Consider the following 14,595-nt stretch of genomic DNA (forward strand, 5'->3'; position numbering starts at 1 on the left):
ACTGAAAAAAAAGAAAAAATCATTCAACCATCCCAGATTTTTTATGGACACCCTGTCCTCTGTTGCTTCCGGAGTTGCTGTGCCGAGGCCCTCCCCAGCTGGCCCATCTCGTGTGTCCTCTCTGGTCCCACATTGCAACTGGCTGTCCCTAGACTAATACCTCCCAGAACAAGTCTAGACCCCATACCCATGATAGCCTTTCCAGTACTTGACAACAGAGATGGTGAGCTAAACATCTCTGTGCTAACCATCTGTGGTTCCTTCAACTCTCTTCATAGGACATGGTTTTAAGCATGGTGGCCAGTCACTGTGCACACCCCTGGTCATTACTGCCATCTTGTCAGTGATGGCTCGTCCTGAGCTAAGCACCGTTCTGGACTTCCATCTGTCCACTCCAGGGGACAGACTCAGAAACCACCTCCTACATTAGAATCTTGATTCAACCACATCTCACTCTTACCTCTTATGTCACTTGTAATTAAGTAGAATACCCTCATTCTAGAGATGGAGAAAGCCACTTGCTATTACAATACATGCATGTGTAGCATACACAATTTAGTATTAAAGGTGATTAGAGGGAAGGGGAGCTGGGGTGATATTTCCACCTATAAAAAATAGTCATTTGCTTCTGCTAAACATTATCTGTTCAGATCTTGGCCATCATTTCAGCCTTTCAGAGTCTCTTTGGCACACGATCTGGTCATTTCCCTTAAAGCCACCCCTTTCCACTAAACACTTTGTGACACCGTAGTCAATGTACTATTAATATTTTTATCTATGTTAATAAATTATAGGCTTGGATTCATACCACCCAAGTTGTCCACTGAAGTGGATTCCCCGCTGATCAAATTCTACCCAGTGTTCATCTCTTAATGCGTTTACTTCAAAAGGCTACTCGTGTAGCCGGGCATAGTGGCACACACTTGTAATCCCCGCGCTTGGGAGGCAGACACAGGAGGATCATACAGGTTTGAAGCCAACCGCACTGGCATAAGAGACCCTGTTTCCAAATACACAAATATAAAAATAGGTCTGGGAGTGTAGCCCGGAGGAAGAAGGGTTTCCAGGAACCCCAGTACCACAAAAAAAGGCTACTCATATAATCATGCACCCACATATGTCTGTCTTGACCACCAAAAAATATCAAAGGACATTTCACAGAATGCTTGGCTCAATTTAAAGGGCCTCTGTCAGCGCTTATCCAAGTCTGAAAATGAGCAAGTTGGTTTTAGAGGGGAAGAAAAGAGTGTTGTAGGAAGAAAAAATACGTGTTCAGTCCCCAGAGCCCTGCCATTTTCTCTCTGGACTTGATTCCTCTGTATCATCCAGGGAGGTTGCAACTCTGGTCTCCAAAGGTGTGTGATAATCTCTGGGACTTCAAGTTCAGCTTGGAGTTTTTAGACTGTCTTCTGAACAGCATTTCTGATGGCAAGGTCCCAAGATTTGAGTTCTTTCTTGTGTCAATTATGTAACATGGAGAAGAAATTAAGAAAACTCCCCTCTCCGGGTACTTTTTAGAAATATTTCCTTCCTCTCCAGGTGTGTGAAAGGACTCAGCACCCTGGAAAACCATCATTTTCTTTCTTTTTTCTTCTTCTTTTTTTTTTTTTTTTTTTGTGGTACTGGGGTTCCTGGAAACCCTTCTCCCTCCAGGCTACACTCCAAGACCTATTTTATGTTTTTATTTGGAAACGGGGTCTCTTAAGCCAGCGAGGCTGGCTTCGAACCTGCGCGATCCTCCTGTCTCCGCCTCCCAAGCATGGGGATTACAAGCGTGCGCCACCACGCCCGGCGTAAAACCATCATTTTCAATTCCTTCTCCAAGTCCATTTCCTAAAGCTCTCACATTTCCTCTTTCATTCAATCTTAATCCTCACAGATTTTTTTCTCTTGGGCAAAACAGCTTTACAGGCCTCCTGAGACAGGAATTATAATACAACTGAGAATGAAGAAAGGAAACTATATTTGATTGAATCATTCCATTTAGCATTGTCTGAAAATCCGGAAATTTGCTAACACATATTAGAAGAAGTGCAGGCAACTTCTTCCCAGCCTGCAGTTCTTCATGCTGCTCCTGAAATCTGTGAGGTGAGCGCCCTTCTCTCCTCTCCCCTTTGCCCCAAATTTCTCCGCTCCGCAGGGAGTTACACTGAAATGACGCTCTGCTAGCCCTGGCTGGAAAAGCCTTCCAGGGCTTGAGAGGTATTAAGGGGAAAATCTGAAAACTAAAACTCGGAAACTCACTGTCCTATGTGATCAGCTACAGTTCATTATGACTTTGCAAGGCCTAAAAACAACAACAAAAGAAAAGATTTTAGCAGAAACGGGGCACACAGAAATCAATCATTTTTCTGTTACTACATTTCGGTTTGACAGTTGGGCACATAGGATTCTCTTTCTGGAGTAACAGCTTCAAAATACAAAAGCAAAAGTGCAATAAAGTCAGGTTAAGAAGCTGCTCTGTTCATTTGCACTTGGATTTCTAGTAGTAAACGAGGGCCCAGAGCTTACTTTGACCATGATTCTTTTATGTTGTCTTTTTTTATACTTTTACTAGTGCATTGTAATTATACACCATATTAAAAGTCAAAGTGATACAGACATGCATGCATATATCCCATGGTATTTCCCCTCCACACACACCCTGCCCAAAGCATACATGTTAGTAAGATTGCTACTAAAACCTTGTATGGCTGTCACCTCATTTGAACTGTCCTTTTCCTCAGTCCTCCCTTTTCCCCTCTCCTCTTCCCCCTATCCCCTTCCTCCCTTCTACTATTTTCTTTCCTCATCTGACTGAGGTCCCTTTTGGTGTTGTTTTATTTTGTTTGTTTGTTTGTTTGTTTGTTTGTTGTGGTCCTGGGAATTGAACCCAGGAGTGTTCTACCTCCGAGCTATAACCTCAGCCCTATTTTTTATTCTTTAATATGAAACAAGGTCTCACTAAGTTGCAGAGAGCCTCACTGAGTAGCTGAGGCTGGCCGCGAACCTGCGATCCTCCCGTCTCAGGCTCCCAAGTACTGGGATTACAAGCGTGCGCCACCACGCCTGGCCTCTGAAGTCCCTTTTGACTCCAGTTTTCTCTCTAGCTTCCATATATGAGAAAGACATTCAATCCTTGGCTTTCTGAGACTGGCTCATCTCAGCCTCATCTGCTCTAGTTCCTTCTATTTTGCTGCCGATGACAAAATTTTGATCTTCTGTATGGCTAAGTAAAAGTGTATTGTGTGTGTGTGTGTGTGTGTGTGTGTGTGTGTGTGTGTGCACGCGCGCGCGCACGCACCATAGTTTTCTTATGCATTCGTCTGTTGACAGACACCTAGGTTGATTCCATAATTGGGCTATAACATTTACCATGATTGTAAGTGGTAAAATCAGCCCTACACTTCTCAGGGAGTAAGTGACCCCATCCAGCTCTGTGCTTGGACTGACAAGTATACCCTTTCTTCTGAAAGGTCATGTTACTTTCAACAGAACCTGTTTTTCTTTGGCCTAAAAATTCTTGCAACATAATAGGGCACCTGAGGCTGCCGAACAGAGGCACAGCACCTCGCAGGTTCTCTGTCTTCTGTCTGACAACTCAATATATCCAGCAAATAGGTAGAAACCCCATCTTTGGGGAACATCTGAGGAATGATATCTTCTCCTTTGTGTCAATGTTTTTGATACCCTGTGATTACAACTGTATTATAATATTAACCAGTAATCGTAAGAAGCTGTTTTCAGATTTGATTTTAGGAATGGGAATGGCCATTTCAACCTATTCAGTGTCCCAGAAGCTCAAGAATATGTGATGAATTAATACCAGTTAAAATTCTATACATGAGTACATGAGCCAGGTGTGGTGGCGTACGCCTGTAACCCCAGTATTTGGGGAGGTGAGACAGGAGGATCACAGATCCAAGGCCAGCCCCAGCAACTTAACAAGACCCTTTTTCAAAATAAAAAATAAAATAGGACTGGGGGGTAGCTCAGAGGCAGAATGCCTTTAGATTCAGCCTCTGGCAATCCCCCCCCCCAAAAAAAAGCCGTAACTACACTTTTACACAATATTAGAATCAGCTAGCATCTTCACACAAAAATATTTCTTTCATTGTGATCTCTGAAAACACAACCAGTTTAGTTTTATCAAGCCTTAGGGAAAGATTTACAAGCTAAAACGTAGTGGATGCAGCGTAGAAGGAACCGAGGCCCTGCCCCCTGGCATTCCGCTTCTTCATAATGGAGTTAGTGCACGGCACAGGTCAGGAGCTACTTAAATTACACCTGTATATTTTAGACCCGGCTTCCTTCATAAGAGAGAAAAGGCAGCTGATGATGACAATAAAATTTCACTGGCGTCTCTCTTTGAGGGATTAATAAGATGCCGTAGTGTGTAATGATGTACATCAATTATGTGACGGATTTAATTCTGATTGTGCATCTTTTCAGAAACCATGGCCTGAGCCAGGCGTGGTGATGCGCGCCTGTAATCCTAGTACTTGGGAGGCTGAGACAGAAGAGCAGAAGTTCAAGGTCAGCCTCAGCAACTCAGCAAGACCTTGTTTCAAAAATTAAAAAACAGGGCTGAGGGTGTAGCACAAAGGTAGAGTCCCCAGTGCCACAAACAAAACAAAAGCCCCGTGGCCTATAAGAGCAGGGACTCCATGGGGCCTGGAGGCCAACATTGCTCAGCCCTGCTTACAGTTTAGTTTATCCCTTGATCGCATCAGAACCAACGGATGAAGTTTATTTGATTATATTTCATTTTTCCCCCATTGGATTACACGCTTGGGCGCGCGTGTGTGTGCGTGTGTGTGTGTGTGTGTGTGTGTGTGTGTGTGTGTGTGTGTGTATGTGTTTATGGTTATCAATACACTGACCTGTTCAGGCTTCTATCTATACATCTGTGGCCAATGGGAATAGAGTGGGAAAACCATATTCAACCTAATAAAACCACATCCGCTCTCCAGCGAAGGACCAGGTGCTGAGTCCTGAGTCCTGGAGCCACAGTGCTGCAAAGCTGCCAGTCCAGCAGCGCCCGCTGGGGCTGAATGCGCACACCAGGGCACCACTCACCAGTCTCTTCTCAGACTGATTTTCCAAGGACTATTTGTTTACTTATTTATTTATTTTTCGGGTCTGGGGATGGAACCCAGGGACACTCGACCTCCAAGCTACACCCCCTGCCCTCACTAAGTAGCTGAGGCTGGCCGTGAACCGCGATCCTCCAGTCTCAGCCTCCCGAATGCTGGGATTGCAAGTGTGCGCCACCACGCCCGGCTCCAAGGACTATTTAGAACTTCACCCAGGCAGTGACTCCAAGCCCCCTTCCCGTTTACGACAGGAGGCGCCTTTGCTGCCCTCTGAGGCCATGGAGGGTCTAGCTAGCGATGGACTCTCAGCATTCAGAGATGGACGTCAGCTTCAAAGCAGGACAACCAGGTTATGAATGTACGTTCATTTTCAGTGGGACAGTCCAATCTCCAGGTAGGAGGACTTCAGGAAGTAGTATACAGTGATCTACTGGACCCAAATACGCTGCTTCCGCTCCTCTGCCACGGTCGTTTCTGTTGCGGTTTAAGATGTTACGGTTTGGAGGGGACCGTTACCGGTTGGGGGAACTGTCCCTGGGGACCTTTGTTAGGCTACCGGGAACAATTCCCATAAAAACACAGGTTCTTGTCCCGAGCTAAGGATAAATATGCAATAGCCCAGACTCTTTCTGAAGTTTTAAAGGAGTTTATTAAAAAGATAGAAATACATAAGACAGTTGCAGCCCCATGCCATTCAGGAGTGGCATGGGGGGGGGGGCGTTCAAATGAATTCACCGAAGATTCCTGGATAGGGAGTATCTTTATAACCAGCCCAACCAGATCTGCGGCAGGTTTGCTATGTAGATATCCTGCCGGATCTCTAACCCAACCAGACCCGCCCCCTCTGGGTAGGGGCAGCTCTGTCTCGGGCACAGACCCCCCCACACCTTTTGTTACACTCCAAAATGTGTTAAGTTGCTTATCTGGAGTCTGGGGTTTCCTCGCATCCTTGAGGAAGTTTGCCTGTCTTTAGAAATGTAAAATAAAATTTAAAAAAAAGGCCCTAGGCTCTTGGGCTTCTTCTGTTCCCTTGCTAATTACCCATGGAGCCTGGAGATCTGCAGCCCTTTTCCTTGAAGCTCCTGGTTTTCTTCACTACCAAAGATATATAAATTGAAAATCTTTCCCAATACTGGTACATCAATACACTTTGAAGCCTCTTCCCAGTACTGGTACAATTACCACACCTTTTTATACCAAGATGCTAACACTGACCACAGCGCACTGGGCTGGGCTGCAATGCCCAGGTACTTGGTCCCATCCCAGACAAACCAACGCTCAGTGACAAACCTTCTAACTCTGGTTTGGCCTTACCCACTCTGACCGTCAGCGGTGGTTACTCACGTAAGGAGTGTCTTAGACATTTGGGGAAACAGAGAAGTGGCATTCAGTCCCGGCTCCCACAGGAGCTGGGAATGCAGTGGAGTTTTAAATCTGAGGAGGGAAGGAGCACCCCTGGTCCAGGAGGTCAGGGGGGGGGAGGAATCCAAGAGAAAGACAGCAAGATACTTCCAGTTCTTTCTCTATTTATTCTGGGGTGGAAAGAGGATACTGGGGATTGAACCCACGGGCACTCTACTTCCGAGCTTTACCCCAGGCCCTCTGTATATTTTGTTTTTATACAGGGTCCCGCTGTACTGCTGAGGCTGTCCTCAAACCTGCCATCCTCCCATATCGGCCTCCTAAATACTAGGATTCCGGGTGTGCGCCATCATGCCCGACTTCAGGCCCTCTTTTTGAAGGATCGGGGGCCTCTGATGTTCTAAGGTGGTGGATGATGGCTGGTACCCAGTGCAGAGGGAGGGGAGGTGGGTGGATTCTGTGAGGATGCAACAGAGGCTCTGGAAGTGGGACCTCAGAGCATTGCGCTCCTCCACAATAGTGTCCCCCAACTAGAGTCTGAAAACCAGCACAATTTTGGCCACTTCAAGCTATAATTTTTGCTATTTCCAGTGACCTCCTTTACTTAATATTTTTCACCATTTTTACCTAAGTAGATTTCTGTTATAAAGGAAAAGCTTGCATTAAAAGGAAATTTTGTAATATGGCCATGAAATGACGTGCCAGTATGGCATGCTGTCCGTGAGGTCACGGAGACTCTGTGCGGCGCCCTGCGGAAGCAGCCAGCTCTGAGGCCTGCTCTCCCTTTATTAAAAAGGTAAAACGACAAGTATGGGCGTGGTGAAAAGGGCGGCCCCACATCGAGCCAAGCGAGAACTTCAGCCTCTGAATTACTGTCACGAGGGGACGCTCTCCGCCCCAGAGCAGAGGGAAGGGACAGAAGGTTGGCCAGTACTCGGGGCCAGTTGTACCTGCAGTCTCTGTGGAGCAGTGACGAGCCATATTAGGACTGAGACCAGGGCCGGCCTTCTCTGTGGACCCCACAGATTGTATTAGGGCGGCTTGGGGGATTCCCACCCCTCGCACAGGGACGGTCACACAAGTGGATACTTCCCAGAAGTCTGGACTGAACAACATCCTAAGATCTCTGTTTCATAGAAAGTAAATTTACAGTCTGTTTTATATTTCATCATTGCCATCCTCCCTTCAAAGAAACAAAATTAGCTGGGTGTGGTACCACATGCCTGTAATTCCAATACTTGGGAATCTGAGACAAGAGGATCTCAGGTTCAAAACCTGCCTCAGTGGCCGGGCATGGTGACACAATCTTGTAATCCCAGCATTCGGGAGGCTGAGACCGGAGGATCGCAGTTCGCGGACAGCTTCAGCTACTTAGTGAGGCCCTCTGCAATTTAGTGAGACCCTGTTTCAAAGTAAAGAATACAAAATAGGGCAGGGGGTATAGCTCGGAGGTCGAATGCCCCTGGATTCCATCCCCAGACCCGCAAAAAAATAACAAAATAAAATAGAATAAAAATATAGGGCTTGGATTTTAGGGATGCCAGAGGGCCTCCAGATAATGGAGGGGAAACCTCAGCAGGGAAACCTCCGAGGCCGGATCGGGGCCTGCCTTGAGGCTAGGCTGGCGCTGGGGCCTCCGAGGCCGGCATCAGAGCCTTCCGTGAGGCAAGGCCGCTACTGAGGCCTCTGAGGCAGGATTGGAGCCTGCCGAGGGGTTAGGCCGGTGCCAGGGCCAATGGCTGGCATCGGAGCCTGCCGTGAGGCAAGGCCACTACTGAGGCCTCCGAGGCCGGGATAGGAACCAGGTGAGGGGTTAGGCCGGTGTCGGGGCCAGCGAGACCAGAATCGGGGCCTTCCATGAGGCAAGGCCACTGCTGGAGCCAGCGAGGTCTGGATCAGTCCACCACTGGGTAGCCAGGCCACTACTGGGGCCGTCAAAAGTGGGATTGGTACTTGCAACGCGGCATGCCCAGAGAAATATCGCGGAAAATAAATATCAGATGCTTCCCCTAATCAGCAAAAACTAGGAAGAAAGGGGCAACAGGAAGAGGTCGAACTATAGAAAGGGCCCTATAGTGAAGCAATTAAGGTGACCAGTCAGAGGGTATGGAATAGGGGAGGATGGAGCCTCTTTAAAACGCAGGAGGTACATAAACAAATGTGTCAAAGTTAATCACCAAACAAGCATGGGATAGAGGGAGGGGGAGGGAATGGGATGGGGACTGGATGAGGGCTAATTGGATGATGTGTGCTTGTATATCCTCTCAAGTCTTGTATTCCGATGTGATGTATGATTACAATGCACCAATAAAAATAAAAATTAAAAAATATAGATATAGGGCTGGGGTATTAGGGATGCCAGAGGGACTCCAGATAATGGAGGGGAAACCTCAGCAAAGCTAGAAAGGAAGGGTAGGAGAGGAAGAAGGATGAGGTTGATTAATGGAGGAGCTACATTTGAATATGTGTATAAGTGTGAATGTCGCATGGTCAGCCTGGACACTCATTGTTGGGAGGGGGAAAAGGGAAGCAGGGCGGGGGCGCCCAGCACTGTGTGAATGTATGCCATGTTCAGTATGATCCACATTAAAAAATAATAATAAGTAAAGATAATATATTATTATATATGCTGCTTCCTTCTCCCCGCGGTTCTTGGTTCTTGTGTTTCTGGCTCAGGCTCAGGCTCAGACACCTTCTCTCTTTTACTTCTCGCAGTGCTTCTGCCTGTCACTGGGTGTGCGGGGACTGAGGCTGAGCAGGACCCTGCTGGTGCATCGCAAATGCAATCGCTCCTCTCCTAAAGCCTGTCATGAGCATCTCACATGGAGGTTTTAGCCACAATTGTGTCTGTGGTTTAAGGGCCTGTTTTCTACAGCCCGTTATCACTATATCGAATATCAGATGTGAAAAGATTAATTGCTGTTTGAGAAGCTTATTTCAGAAGCAACTGTACTGTATTTCTTTTTTTTTTTTTTTTTTTTTTTTTTTTGGCGGGTCTGGGGATGGAACTCAGGGGCATTCGACCTCCGAGCTACACCCCCTGCCCTATTTTTTATTCTTTATTTTGAAACCGGGTCTCACTGAGTTGCAGAGGGCCTCACTAAGTAGCTGAGGCTGTCCACGAACCGCGATCCTCCATGTCTCAGCCTCCCAAATGCTGGGATTACAAGCGTGCGCCACCATGCCCAGCAATATTTCTAAAATCTGTATTCAGCCGGGCGTGGTGGCATACACTTGTAATCCCCGCGCTTGAGAGGCAGAGACAGGAGGATCGCGCAGGTTCGAAGCCAGCCACGCTGGCTTAAGAGACCCTGTTTCCAAATAAAAATAAAATATAGGTCTGGGAGTGTAGCCCGGAGGTAGACGGGCTTCCAGGAATCCCAGTACCACCAAAAAAATAAAAATAAAAATAAATAAAATCTGTATTCAGCCGGTCATGGTGGTGCACACTTGTAATCCCAGTACTTGGGAGACTGAGACAGGAGGATCACAGGTTCAAGGCCAGACTCCGCAACTTAGTGAGACCCTCCACAACTTAGCAAGACCCTGTTTCAAAATAAAAATAAAAATAGGGCTGGGGCTGTAGGTTGGAGGTAGAATGCACCTGGTTTCAACCCTCAGTACCAAAAATTAAAATAAAACCTGCATTTAGCAGAGTAGGTCTCTCCAGGTAATGGATTAGCCAAGACATTTCCATGCAGGAAGAATTTGCTTACAGTAAGTGATATTTTAATATTTTATTTCAGTATGAGACTGGTCCAATCCATTCCACAAATTAATGTAATTTAACTGTAATAAATTCAAATGTGCTAAAATGATAGCCATGCTGTGCAATAATTTGCAGATGTCCTCTTTCTCTCCCCCCCCCCTTTAGTACTAGAGGTGGAACCCAGGGGCATCTACCTCCAAGCTACACCCCAGCCCTATTTTTTTAATTCTTTATTTTGAAGCAGGGTCTCACTACGTTGCAGGAGCCTCACTAAATAGCTGAGGCTATTCATGAACCTGTGATCCTTCTGTCTCAGCCTCCCAAGTACTGGGATTACAAGTGTGCACCACCACGCCTGGCTCTTGCTGTGTTTTCAATGATGCTAAGTCAATATTTTTTACTCAGGCTCCAAAGAAACATGGGCATAAAGCAGTACTAATAACCATAAAGATTATAAAAAAAACTTACTGTGTCATTTCTGTAGATCCCTTGACTGGAAATGCCCCCCAAAAAATCCATACAAATATAAAAACAACTTAACATAGTGGTAGTCTTTTCAGAGAGAAATTTAGACTAATCCAAAACATTTGACTTCCTTGTTTTTATGTAAAATATGAACATGTATTCATTGGCAAAGCTTTGGATTTTAAAATTAAAATGAACCTCATTTTGCTTATCTGTGAAGTGGGGCTAGTCCTACCTGGCTTGGAGAGTTTGTATAAGTTAGCTTTTTGCTGCTGTAACAAATGCCAAGATAAATCAACTTAAAAGGAAGAAAGGTTTGTTCTGGCTTACAGTTTCAGAGGTTTCAGTCTAGAGCTGCTTGGCCTGTTGCTTTGCTCTTGTTTCACAGCACATCATGAGTGAAACATGTTGGAGAAAGCCTGTTTATCTCATGGCAGCTAGGAAGGAAAGAGAGAGAGAGAAAAAAATCATACATGCCAATATCCCCTTCAAAGGCACACCCCCAGGAATCTAACTTCCTCCTGCAAGGCTATACCTCCTCACGGTTTCACCATTTCCCACAGCTCCACAGTCTTGAGACCAAGCTATCAACACAGAGGCCACTGGGGGTCATTCACCATCCAAACTATAACCAGGAAGAGTGGTGCACACCTGTAATCCTAGCTATGTGGGAGGCTGAGGCAAAAGGATCACAAGTTCAAGATCAACCTGGGCAACTTAGTGAGACCTTGTCTCAAAATTAAAAAGTGCTAGGGATGTAGCCCCGCTCAGGTCAGCTAGAGCATCTCTGAGTTCAATCCCCAGGACCACAAGGAAAGAACAAAAGAAAAAAAAATAGACAAATAGAGAGGTGATTGATAGATAGCGGGGTTGTTAGGAGAGTTGCTAAAATACCGTATACAGCAGGCTCAGCACACTGCCCACACATGGACTGATGTTGGTGTACAGATGTTCTAATTCTGTTATCATCACACAGTCCAAATGGAAACCATCAGGTCCCGCAGAATCCACAGCATGTATCGCACACACGACCTCCATGGGGACTGGTCTCAGCAAAGAGTCTTTAGGAAGGAGAAACATCAGCCAGACTTGAAACAATTTCCAGACTTGGGAATACTGGTTCTGCTCTCCTGGGCTTCTGAGTCCTTGTTTTTGCAACCACGCCACCTTTCAGAGGAGGGACAACCGCTCGATGCTGGGGATTCTCCCTGATAGGAGATCTCAGGAGGTCGGCCTGCAGTTCCCTTTCCTTTGATTCTCAATAAGCTTGTTCTGATGCTGCCTCTCCTTGTTCTAGAACTCAACAAAAACTCATTCTCCTGGTTTATCTTATACATTGCTATCATTACCAAATACAAGGTGTGTTTCTCAGCTCATAAAATTACACTGGTTAAGCCAGGCATGGTGGTGCATGCTTATAATCCCAGCATTCAGGAGACTGAGACAGGGGGATCAAGGTTCAAGGACAGCCTCAGCTACTTGTGAGACCCTTTGCAACTCAGTGAGACCCTGTTTCAAAATAAAAAATAGGTCTGGGGACATAGCTTGGAGGTAGAATGCCCCTGGGTTCCATCCCCAATACCACACACACACACAAAAAAAAAAAAAAAAAAAAAAAAAATTACACTGATTAAGGAGTTCTGGAGGCCAGGAATGGTGGCACACACTTATAATCCCAGCATTTGAGAGGCTGAGACAGGAGGATCAAGGTTCGAGGACAGCCTCAACTACTTAATAAGACCCTCCGCAACTTAGTGAGACCCTGTTTCAAAATAAAGAATAAAAAATAGGGCTGGAGTTATAGCTCAGAGGTAGAATGCCCCTGGGTTCCATCCCCTGTACCACAAAAAAAAAAAAAAAAAAAAAAAAAACAGGCGTGATGGCACACACTTATAATCACATTCTTGGGAGACTTAGACAGGAAGGTCACAGGTTCAGGGCCAGCCTCAGCAATATTTCAAGACTCTCAGCAACCTAAAAAGACCCTGATTTGAAATTTTTAAAAATTAAAAGAGCTGGGGCGTAGCTCAGAGGTAGAATCCCCTGGGTTCAATCCCCGATCAGTACCACAAAAAAAAAAAAAAAAAGTTCTGGGGTCAATCAGCCTGGCTCACTAGCCCAGAGACCTTAAACATTTAAGGACTGTTTCAACATTAACTTATGCTAGATTCTTAAATATGCACAGAGGAACGAAGTCACTCACTGGTTTAACTGGTTACCTGAACAGGTGATTGGAATTGCCTCTGCTCGGTTTCACCCTTAAAATGAGTGTTCATTTGGAAAGATGCTGACCTGGCAGACTGGGGGAGGGAGCGATCACCAGTGACCTGTGAGCTTGTGACTGGTTGGGAAGGTCTCCTGACTTCCAGGTCCACCGTCAGACATTAACAAGACTTCTGTACCCAATTATAAACCACAGGAATAGCCAGGCATGGTGGCACGCACCTGTAATTACACTACTTGGGAAGCTGAGACAGGAGGATCGCAGGTTCAAGGACAGCATCAGTAGTGAGACTCCCATCAACCTATCAAGACCCTGTTTCATAATAAAAATAAAATCAGGCTGGGGCTGTAGCTCAGAAGTAGAATGTTTTTGGGTTCAATCCCCAGTACCAAAAATAAGAAATAACACACAGGAATGTGTGTGTGTGTGTGTGTGTGTGTGTGTGTGTGTGTGTGTGTGTACTGGGAACTGAACCTCTGAGCTATATCCAAACCTTACCTTATTTTGTACTTTGAAACAGGGACTATATTGCTGAGGCTGGCCTCAAACCTGCAATCCTCCTGTTTCAGCCACCTAAACAGTAGGATTATAGGCATGCACCACCACACACAGCTCTTTTTTTTTGTTTTGTTTTGTTTTGTTTTAATAAAGAATTCTGAAAGAGAAAATAAGAAATAAAGCAGAGCAAGCTCTGGCCACAGTGGTGCATGCCTACAATCTCAGTTCTTGGAGGCTGAAACAGGAGGATCACGGGTTTGAGGCCAGTAGCTTCCCGTAACTTGGTGAGATTCTGTTTCAAAATAAAAAATAAAATCGCACTGGTAGTGTAACGCAGAGGAAGATGTCCCTGGGTTTAATCCCTAGTATTGTAAAAAAAAAAAAATGTAAGTAAACAAATAAAACAAGAAGGCTGAGCAGGGGCCTCATCCCATTTATCTGAGAGGGACAAGGAGAAAAACCAATCCACGCCAACCAGGCACTTTTTTGAGTCCGTGATATCTCGGGGGCTTAAAGGGAATCATGAACGTGCTTTGTTTTATCAGATCGTCTCATTCACGTGCACACACCCACCCCACGTTCTTCAGTAACACCAGGTTCTTTGAAAGTGGAGCCTGCAGCTGTAAGGCTTAACGAGCCCTCAGTGCTTCATCCACAGGAACACAGCATCGGAAAAGGAAACCCCAGGCCAGACTCGGCCACCAGAACCGTGCGAGTGCCCTGCCCGGCTGGAGCGCAGCAAGTCGGACTAGATTCTTAACCACCTGTTTCTTCTTCTTTCAGAGACAGGGAAGATCGACCAGGAGATTCACAAATACAACACCCCGGGCTTCACGGGCTGCCTGTCCAGAGTCCAGTTCAACCACATCGCCCCGCTCAAGGCCGCCCTGAGGCAGACGAACGCCTCGGCCCACGTCCACATCCAGGGCGAGCTGGTGGAGTCCAACTGCGGGGCCTCCCCACTGACGCTGTCCCCCATGTCGTCCGCCACCGACCCCTGGCACCTAGACCACTTGGATTCAGGTAACGTCCAGAGCCATCTGGGCCGACTGCTGGATCCCTTTAAAGCCTCGGTGTCCTTCAGCTATGAAATGGTTAAGAGCAGAACCTCCCTGGCTGTGTTGTCGGGAGAGTAAGAAAGAGAGTATGGGAGTTGAGAGTTCTTGGCATACTGCTTAGCAGAGTACTCGAAAGTGACAGCTGTCGTTCTCGCCCAATGTGGTGGCGCACGCTTGTAATCCCAGCCTCTGGGAGGCTGAGAC

At 46.3% G+C, this 14,595-nt stretch overlaps 1 protein-coding gene across 1 annotated transcript in view; it reads left to right on the forward strand.

The window, feature by feature from the left end:
• CNTNAP2 (contactin associated protein 2) overlaps nucleotides 1-14,595 on the forward strand; it is a gene marked incomplete at both ends in the record, with an annotated part of 1,557,236 nt that overhangs the window by 1,510,764 nt on the left and 31,877 nt on the right. Inside the window, one exon of the mRNA XM_080701281.1 lies at nucleotides 14,117-14,356. Coding sequence (XP_080557407.1) covers nucleotides 14,117-14,356 — 240 coding nt within the window. The remainder of the gene's footprint in view (nucleotides 1-14,116; nucleotides 14,357-14,595) is intronic.

This window comes from Muscardinus avellanarius (assembly GCF_963383645.1).
Source record: "Muscardinus avellanarius genome assembly, chromosome: 9".
In the NCBI taxonomy this organism is placed as follows: Eukaryota; Metazoa; Chordata; class Mammalia; order Rodentia; family Gliridae; genus Muscardinus; species Muscardinus avellanarius.